Source organism: Aplysia californica, unplaced genomic scaffold (assembly GCF_000002075.1).
Source record: "Aplysia californica isolate F4 #8 unplaced genomic scaffold, AplCal3.0 scaffold00202, whole genome shotgun sequence".
Taxonomy (NCBI): domain Eukaryota; kingdom Metazoa; phylum Mollusca; class Gastropoda; order Aplysiida; family Aplysiidae; genus Aplysia; species Aplysia californica.
The window spans coordinates 347,645-358,213 of record NW_004797472.1 but is presented as its reverse complement, the minus strand read 5'-3'; the positions used below and the strand labels follow the sequence as shown (position 1 = coordinate 358,213).

Sequence of the window (10,569 nt, the reverse complement as noted above, 5' to 3'; positions counted from 1 at the left end):
TATTTATTATTATTAATATTATTATTATTATTATTATATTATTATTATTATTATTATTATTATTATTATTATTATTATTATTATTATTATTATGATGATGATGATGATGATGATGATGATGATGATGATGATGATGGTGATGATGATGATGATGATGATGATGATGATGATGATGATGATGATGATGATGATGATGATGATGATGATGATGATGATGATGATGATTATTATTATTATTATTATTATTATTATTATTATTATTATTATTATTATTATGTGCATGTATATGTGTATGCATGTGTTTCATGAACATTATGTAAAGCGCATAGAACAATGCTGCCGTGCCAAGGCAGAGCGACGTATCTGCACTTTTTATGATTTTGAGTTACGCCGAGCTGCATATTATGTGTTGACAACGAAGGCAGCTATGCAAATAGACTTGATGCTTTTTTTCTCCCGTTTTGACAAAGGCAGTCCGTGTGACTTGCCCTGTGTGAACACCGACACAAATGAAAATAATTCTGTTGTTGTTGAAGAACGTGAGGTTAGATGTGTGTTTGGACGTGTGAATGTGAGAAAGGCGTGTGGTCCAGACGGTGTGCAACCCAAAATTCTGAAAATGTGTTCAGCATAACTTAGTTTTATTTACACCTATATTATCAACCAGTCGTTGCTGACACATGCTATTCCCACTATTTGGAAATGTTCTGAAATCGTCCCCTTTCCAAAGAAAGAAAATATTGCTAAAATGAATGACCTAAGGACAATAGCCTTAACATCCGTAGTTATAAAATGTCTAGAACAAAATGTGCTAAAAAGACTACTAACGTACACAGAACCCATCCAGGACCCTCTACAATTCGCATATCGTCACGGGAGAAGTGTGGAAGACGCCACTCTACCATTTCTTGACAACATATAGACACTTAGACAAGCCAAAAACATACTGTAGGATCCTGTTTGTTGATATTTCGTTAGCCTTTAATACTATCCAGCCAGCTATCCTTTTAAGGAAATTAGAAAACATGGGTGTGAAAGTCAATTTAATATCATGGATAGACAATTTTCTTACCAACCGAAACCAGTTTTTAAAATCAAAACATTCTTCATCGACACACATCACAACAAATACAGGAGCCCCTCAAGGATGTGTTTTGCCACCAGTTTTATTCACACTATACACTAACGATTGCAAAATAAACAGAAGTAACATCAAGTTGATAAAATTTGCAGATGATTCAACCATAATTGGGCTAATATAGGCTGACCATAACGAAACCGCTAACCGGAATTTTGTACTTAACCTTTCTGAAAGGTGTGAAAATCATAAGCTGCTTTTAAATGTGAAAAAAAACCCAAAAGAGCCTGTTGTTGATTTTAGAATAAAGAAACTGCCCCTGCAGCCACTCAAAATGAAATGTGAAAACATCGAGCAAGTGTCAGACTATAAGTATTTGGGTGTTACAATAGACAACAAACTCAACTGGCGTGTCCACACTTCTCTCCTGCATAAAAAAAGTGAACAAAAGACTATTATTTCTAAGGAAGCTAAAGTATTTTAAAGTTGATAAAACATTGTTGTCCATGTTCTACCATTCAACCATAGAAAGTATGATCAGTTTTTGTATAAAAGCATGGGCCGGGAACACAAGACAACAAGATAAAGAAAAATTAAATCGACTAATACGGAAAGCATGTAAAATTTTAACATCTACATTCCCCTACTTGGATGAATTGTACATAACAGCTTGCACTTTAAAAATAATTCCATCTTTTTAGAAAACAAACATCTCTTGTTCCCTCAAATAAAAACTTCAGTCAGAAGTAAAAGACCTAGGCTTCTGATCTATAACAAAGAAAGATATAGACGGTCATTTTTACCATCATCTATCAAAATGCTTTCATCGTAACCATCTTGTATAAGTATATTTACGACCTTAGAGCATGCATCAAAATAGCATTGAGCGTGTATCTAGCTTACGATTATTATTGTTTATATTGCTGCTCATTTGTATTATGCATGTGATTGTAAGCCTACGTGTGTGTGCATATGTGTGTGTGTATGTGTGTGTATGTGTGTGTATGTGTGTGTGTGTGCGTGTGTGTGTGTGTGTGTGTGTTTGTGTGTGTGTGTACACGTGGTGAAACACCAAACCAATGTGCCAGGATTTGGACAATAAAGATGTATCTAATCTTATCTTTTTTCTTATTATTGGAAATATGGGCATTGCCCTTCAGTTACATCTGTTTGCCATAGTGAAACATCCTATTTGTAGTAGTGCAGATACGTCTTTCTGCCTTTGACCCAAGATGCAGAATGGGTATAGGCGTCCATTTAAACGAAGATGCAAAAAGTAATCGTTTTTGCAGATACCTCGGTCTGCCTTGGCACAGCAGAATGATTGTAACACGGATTTGCGCGATATAAATGTCGTATCATTATTATGATTATGATTATGATTATGATTATAACATTGATTAAACGCACAAAACATGTAAATTTTCAAGCGTCCAAGGACTCTCAGGATATGGAAGTTACCAAACTTTGGCGGCCATGTTCTCCAAATGTTACCTCTGAAAATGAGCGACCCTGACCTACTTCAATCGCAGATATTTCGATTTCCATTCAAAGTAGATAAAACATTTTTCACCAAAAGAAAGGTGTGAAAAAAATAGTGAAATGGTATAGGTTTAACGCCCCTGTCAACACTATTAGGTTATTTAAGAGGCGGGAAAAGAAAGGCAAATGAACAGGCCTTATGATGATGCCAATAACCAGTTGTGCCCAAAAATTTACGAGCGCCTGATTCCACCATGTCGTGACATATTTCATGACGAGGAGCGGAGGCTGTAGACACGTAGCCTTACAAAGGTGGTGTCAACCATGATGCTCTAAAAGGTTGGGGGTGGGGAGAAAAGAAATGGAAGGAAGAAAATGGTGAAATTGTATGGGTTTAACGCCCCTATCAATACTATTAGGTTATTTAAGGGGCCAGACCTCCTAGTTTAACGTCCGTCTCCGATAGGACCGAGCCAAGTCGGAAGATCGTCTAAGTGCCTTTCCCATGGACACAACGTCGGACCGAGCTGAGGCTCGAACCCCCGAACCCGCAATCTCACGATTACGAGTCCGGTTGCCTAACCACTAGGCCACCGACACCACAAAGAAAGGAAGATTTTAAATAAAGATCAAAGGTCTGAATCTAAAACCAATCCTGTACAAGTTCTATATAAATATGTACATTTTGGTTGGAGTAAACTAGGTTGGGGGGTGGGAGGGGGGAGGGGTCCTTTTTGGCCAAATTTTAGCTGACTTCATTTGTGAACGATCCCGTATATAGTGGAGCATGTTTAATTTTGTAAGATTTAGTATCGCACCAATCTTGTGTCGTGCGTAGAAAGTACAACTTTTGCACCTTCATAAGGAAAACGGGTCTTTAGGTCATACCCAAAAGGGGCGGGGAGGATAACATGTTCTTATGCACGGTAGAATTGTAAATGGGTTGATTTATTAATGTCCTACTTGTACTGGGCCGGAACAATAAAGGCGGAACTGCTGCTTTTTCTGTCCTTATCCTTTTTATCGTCATATTTTTTCCTCTACTTCTTTTGTATGTGTGTCACTCTTTTGTGAAGTGCTATTTCCGGGGTTCCTTGATAGTGTGTGTGTGTGTGTGTGTGTGTGTGTGTGTGTGTGTGTGTGTGTGTGTGTGTGTGTGTATGTGTGTGTGTGTGTGTGTACACGTGGTGAAACACCAAACCAATGTGCCAGGATTTGGACAATAAAGATGTATCTTATCTTATCTTATCTTATTATTGGAAATATGGGCATTGCCCTTCAGTTACATCGCCTGTTTTGCCAAAAGAGAAACATCCTATTTGTAGTAGTGCAGATACGTCTTTCTGCCTTTGACCCAAGATGCAGAATGGGTATAGTATAGGCGTCCATTTAAACGAAGATGCCAAAAATAATGTTTTTTGCAGATACGTCGCAGTCTGCCTTGTCACGGCAGAATGATTGTAGCACGGATTTGCGCGATATAAATGTCATATTATTATTATGATTATGATTATGATTATGATTATAACATTGATTAAACGCACAAAAAAAAAGTAAATTTTCAAGTGTCCAAGGACTCTCAGGATATGGAAGTTACCAAACTTTGGCGGCCATGTTCTCCCAAATGTTACCTCTAAAAATAAGCGACCCTGACCTACTTCAATCGCAAATATTTCGATTTCCGTTCAAAATAGATTTTTAAAAATTTTTCACCAAAAGAAAGGTGTGAAAAAAATAGTGAAATGGTATAGGTTTATCGCCCCTATCAACACTATTAGGTTATTTAAGAGGCGGGAAAAGAAAGGCAAATGAACAGGCCTTATGATGATACCAATACCCGGTCGTGCCCAAAAATTTACGAGCGCCTGATTCCACTATGTCGTGACATATTTCATGACGAGGAGCGGAGGCTGTAGACACGTAGCCTTACAAAGGTGGTGTCAACCATGATGCTCTAAAAGGTTGGGGGTGGGGAGAAAAGAAATGGAAGGAAGAAAATGGTGAAATTGTATGGGTTTAACGCCCCTATCAATACTATTAGGTTATTTAAGGGGCCAGACCTCCTAGTTTAACGTCCGTCTCCGATAGGACCGAGCCAACTCGGAAGATCGTCTAAGTGCCTTTCCCAAGGACACAACGTCGGACCGAGCTGAGGCTCGAACCCCCGAACCCGCAATCTCACGATTACGAGTCCGGTTGCCTAACCACTAGGCCACCGACACCACAAAGAAAGGAAGATTTTAAATAAAGATCAAAGGTGTAATTCAAAATGCATCCTGTACAGGTTATATAAATAGGTAAATTTTGGTTGATGTTAGCTAGAGTTGGGGGGTGGGAGGGGGGAGGGGTCCTTTTTGGCCAAATTTTAGCTGACTTCATTTGTGAACGATCCCTTAAATAGTGGAGCATGTTTAATTTTGGAAGATTTAGTATCGCACCAGTCTTGTGTCGTGCGTGGAAAGTACAACTTTTGCACCTTCATAAGGAAAACGGGTCTTTAGGCCATACCCAAAAGGGGCGGGGAGGATATATAACATGTTTTTATACCCGGTAGAATAATTGTAAATGGGTTGATTTATTAATGTCCTACTTGTACTGGGCCGGAACAATAAAGGCGGAACTGCTGCTGTTTCTGTCCTTATCCTTCTTATCGTCATATTTTTTCCTCTACTTCTTTTGTATGTTTGTCACTCTTTTGTGAAGTGCTATTTCCGGGGTTCCTTGATAGTCGACGCAGACTTAATGCTGTTGAGGCTAGAGAGGTGAGCAGAGTATAAACCCGATTCCCTCGTTTAGACTTCCCTGGTGACATCTAGCCCTTGACGTGCATATGACCTTAAGCAGTTGCGAACGCCGTAAAAACCTCACTAAAACAGAAAACTAAATAGGTTCTATACAAATATGTACATTTTGTTTGACGTTAACTAGATGGGGGCTGGGGGTCATTTTTGGCCAAATTTTAGCCGATGTCATAGTGAACGGTCCCTTAGATATTCGAGCATCTTTAATTTTGGAAGATTTGTCGTACCAGTCCTGGGGTGTACTCTATGGAAAGTACAACTTTTGCTCTTTCATAAGGAAAACGGGTCTTTAGGCCATACCCAAAGGGGCGAGGAGGATTTATAACATGTTCTTATGAATAGTAGAATTGTAAATGGGTTGATTTATCAATGTCATGCTCAAACTGTGCCGGAACAACCTAGGCGGAACTGCTACTTCTTCTTTCCTCATCGATACTATCGTTATTTTCCCTCTACTTCTTTTGTATGTTAGTCACTCTCTTGTGAACTGCTATTTTCGGGGTGCCTTGATAGTCGAAGAAGACTTTGTGCTGGTGAAGCTAGAGGGGTGAGCACTGATTCCCCCGTTTGGACTTCTATGTTGACATCCACCCATTAGCGCAGTTGCAAGCGCCGTAAAATCTTACGAACACTAAAAACTAAAAGAGGGGGGGGGGGGGGGAGAGATTTTGGGGCCAAATTTTAGCTGACGTCATTATGAACGGTCCCTTAGATAGTCGAGCATGTTTAATTTTGGAAGATTTTGGTCACACCTGCCCTGAGGTGTACTTTGTGAAAAGTACAACTTTTGCCCTTTCATAGAGAAGACAGGGGCTCTCGTGGTCTAGAGGTTAATGTGTCGCCTCTCATTCAATAGTTCCTGGGTTCGAATGCGGATAGCGACGGAACATTTTCTGCTCTAGAATGTTCTCCTTTCACCTCCTTTCCGGCGCTCTTGCAATGTTCTATTCTATAGTCCGCTTTCGTCTCCACTCTCTGCCCTCAACCCATCACCTCCTTTGCGTCTTCCTCTGGGCACCTGACTCTTTCTACAGCCTGTCTACTGCTACTCCTTGGTTCCTTCTTACTGCTGTCTTTCAGCCACACCTCTGATCTTCTGGCAGGAAAGATCTACACCTAGCCTTCTCGGACAAGGACAAGAAATCTCGGAGGTCCCGTGTGCAAGCTGTGCACGTTAAACTTAAATGACCAAAATTGAGTCGATAGAGCTGTAAAACACCTACACAAGCAAAATCAAAGCTCGCTTGGTGGTCCAAAATCGATCAGTGTAGGCCTCGGCCGCCACCCGGGCAAAATTCAGAATTTCCTACCCACTGAAAATGTTAAATGTGTCCCGCGCCCTCATATGAGCTTATAATGCAGTTGAGAGCTCTGAAAAGTCTATATTATTCTCCTTCCTCTGTTTCAAACTAGGGCATAGTTTGACCAAGTTACGGTTGAGTACCTTTCAAAGACGACGTGCACTTTACTTTACCCTGAAGCTTCTCGCTCCGGCTGTGCATACTATTATGTGAAGGAACGTTTTTGTAAAGAACAGCAGCAAAGATATAACCACCGCCGAAACCACTATCATCAACGATTGGAGCAGAAGAAGAAGAATTTGAAGAAGAAGAATTTGAAGAATTTGAAGAAGAACTTGAAAAAGAATTTGAAAAAGAAGAATTTGAAGAATTTGAAGAATTAGAAGAAGAATTAGAAGAATTAGAAGAATTAGAAGAATTAGAAGAATTAGAAGAAGAAGAAGAAGAAGAAGAAGAAGAAGAAGAAGAAGAAGAAGAAGAAGAAGAAGAAGAAGAAGAAGAAGAAGAAGAAGAAGAAGAAGAAGAAGAAGAAGAAGAAGAAAAAGAAGAAGAAGAAGGAGGAAGAAGGAGGAAGAGGAAGAGGAGGAGGAGGAGAAGGAGGAGGAGGAGGAGGAGGAGGAGGAGGAGGAGGGGGAGGAGGAGGAGGAGGGAAAGGAGGAGGAGGAGGAGGAGATATTATCAATATTTACAGCAACAGCAACTCAAACCAACAACAAGAACAGTAACAATGCTGGTATTTTTATAAAAGGGTCTAACTTCCCTCTCCCTCCCCTCCTCCCCCCCCCCTCAAAAAAAAGGAAGGGGAATCTCTTCTCTATTCTATTTTAAGATTCTCCTAGCAGATCTGCCAGATCCCACGGTCTGTGCAGGCAGGAGAAAAAAAAGAAAGAAAAAAAGAAAAAAATATATAGAAAGAAGAAAGAAATGAATAGAGGTTGCTTCACATAATATTATGCACATAATGTAGATCCGATAATGTCGAGCGTTCAAGTTTCCCAAGGACACAACGTCGGGCCGAGCTGAGGCACGCACGTACCCTCGAAATCGCAATCTCACGATCGACTACGGGTTCAGTAGCCTAATAAACTGGGCCACCGCTTCATAAAGTGTTTTTGACGTTACAGGTTAGAAAGGGGAACTTGGTAAGTTGACTCAATCACAGACAAACATGCTTGTCTGACGGCAGTAGAGAGCACGTGACAGGTTACAGCGTGACGTCACTGGGTCACGAATTGACTCAGTACAAAGAAGCCGAATCCGATAAAAAGCCGTTCAGAACGGAGCGCTCTTCGCTTTACCATCAAACTCCGGGTTAACTTAGAGTGAAAAGACATTCTAAAAAAACCCACACCACCAGACCAAGAGAATTTCAAGTGAAGTGAGTAATTTCAGATTTAGAACGTACTTTTCGAATTCAATTGTTCTAAAATTTTGTTCTAAAAGTTTCCTAACATTCCTTTACAGAATCAGATCATCTGAGGTTTTTGAAACTTTGTAGTTTTTTTTGTGCTTTGTTTTGTTTTGTTGTTGTTGTGTTGTTTTGTTGGGGGGTTGGGGGGGGGGGTGGCATTGGTGATAAAAATAAAAAAAATCTTCCAATAATTACTGTAATCGTCTCTAACTTTCTAAGTGTAAGCTCGTACCTACACCTTGGTTTTATTCTATATTCTCTGAATTTAAATTTTACCTAAACTCGACGCTTGTTTGAAGAAGGAAAGAGATTTACATACCTCTCTTTCCACCAGCAAACATGGGTCAAGCGTGTTTATACAAGTCGTCACCCAGATTTGCATAGATCTAGTTCTATTTGCTCAGTCCCAAGTTTTGAGAAATTTGACGTCAAAGATTTTGAGTTTCACATTTAAAGCTTTTTCGAATGCAATCCCTTGAATACATGTATCTATATAACTGCTCCGAATAACCTTACGATTTTGATAGAGCAGACAGAGACAGAACATTTGGTTTCTGGTCTCATGGTCTTAGTAACTCTAAACCGCCAAAAATGTCAGATAGAGCACCCCTAATCTTCAGCATTTCTGAGACCTTATTGTGCTGAAAGAGCCGTGAAACTCTTTCTCAAACAAAACCTCTCCCTCACGGGTAGTTGAAGTGGGCCAATATATTGGGAGCTCTCACTTAATTTTTTTTTCTCTTTTTGGTGATTTTGTCTGTCTTGCACTTTTTCACGCTGTTAACGTGCCAATGTGATTTGTTTTACTTAAACTGAAACATAACAAACCTGCCCTTTCTTTTGCGTCCCCAGAATGCGGTCGCTTGTAGTCGCGTCTTTGGGCGTCCTGGTGCTGTGTTCAGCAGTGTCTGCCTGGGTAAGGAATGAATGAACAAGAGGAAAACTTGAATGTGTCACGACACGGCAGATTCAGACGCCTGTCACTTTCCGTTTGTTTGTTGTTGGGTTGTTGTTGTTTTTTTTTGGGGGGGGTATGCATTGGGTTTGTGTGTGTGTGTGGGCGTGGGGGGGGTTGCATTGAGTATGTGTGTGTGTGCGTGTGTGGGGGGGGGGGGGGCTAGAGATCAGTTTTCACGTGTGGTGTGTGGGGGCTTGGGGGGGGGGGGATACGGGTGCATTGGTATCACCTTAAAGTCCTTTAATTTGCCTTACTTTTGAAGGAAAAAAATATCCATCTATCTTGAAAAAAAGTCGAGATATTTGCTCTTGACGGAAGTGGGATCGCCTAGTATCACTGGCAAAATAAGGCAAGAAAGTGGCCGGCAAAATGTGTCGACTTCCAAGGAATATGTGTCCTTGGAAACGGCAAATTTACATAATTTTGTTGTGCCTTTGAACTGCGATTTTCAACAAAATCAGTAAAATAACGATTAAAGGTGTTAAGTCAATAATTAAATACGTAAATACGTAAATACTTAAATACTTAAATACGTAAATACTTAAATACGTAAATACGTAAATAAACAAACAAATGAACGAACAAACAAATATAATATATTCATATCAATTTATAGGAGTACGAGCCATGCATATTTTTATGCATTGATTGTAAATTTATGATTTTTTATTTTTTCATTTATTGATTTGCTTTTCCTTATTAATCTTATTTTTTTAAAATGTTGATCCTTTCAGTTTTAGGACATCTAAATAGACATACAGGGCTTGAACATCTAGCTCTCACTGGCAAAATTGAAGGCAAACGAGGCAGGGATAGACCCAGAGCAACCTTCTCTGGGAACCTAACAGATGGGTAACGGGGAAAGATCAGGGTAACAGCTTTTTTTAAAGAGCATCCGAGCAAAAGAATGAATGGAGAATCACTATCTCCTTTGTCTGTATGCCGCAGATCTGGCACTGGATGATGACGATGATGACGACGAAGGTGATGATGATAGATGATTTATCATCATCATCATCATCATCATCATCATCATCATCATCATCATCATCATCATCATCATCATCATCATCACTATTATTATTACTATTATTATCATTATTATTATCTTTTCAGGTCGTAGGAGGCCAAGAGCAAGAATCAGCTCCAAGTCAAAATGAGGCTTCTGACAATTCTGGAAATGGTAGTGATGGGGCTCCAGGGCGTGATGGGGCTCCAGGGCGTGATGGGGCTCCAGGGCGTGATGGGGCTCCAGGGCGTGATGGATTTTACATTGCTGGAGGAGGAACTGGAGTGAATGGGGGAAACCCAAGTTCTGACCAAGCGGCTACATCTAGGAGAGTGAGTGTTTTTTTGTAAACTACATGTTATTTTTTTATAGGGGTGTTTTGCATCCCCAGTAACACAATTTAAATCTTTATTGCAAAGCGCATTTTAGAGCTTGCTGTTGGGCATTCATTTGCGCAATACAAATGTTATCTATTATTATTGTTATTGTTACTGTTATTATTATTATTATTATTATTATTATTATTATT

At 39.8% G+C, this 10,569-nt stretch overlaps 1 protein-coding gene across 1 annotated transcript in view; it reads left to right on the top strand.

Moving 5' to 3' along the window:
• Positions 1–8,926: 8,926 nt before the first annotated feature.
• Positions 8,927–10,569, top strand: part of LOC101852853 (zinc finger CCCH domain-containing protein 13) — a gene marked incomplete in the record, with an annotated part of 12,580 nt that continues 10,937 nt past the window's right edge. Inside the window, 2 exon segments of the mRNA XM_013082974.2 lie at positions 8,927–8,989; positions 10,148–10,372. Of these exon segments, the coding sequence (XP_012938428.1) occupies positions 8,927–8,989; positions 10,148–10,372 (288 nt within the window).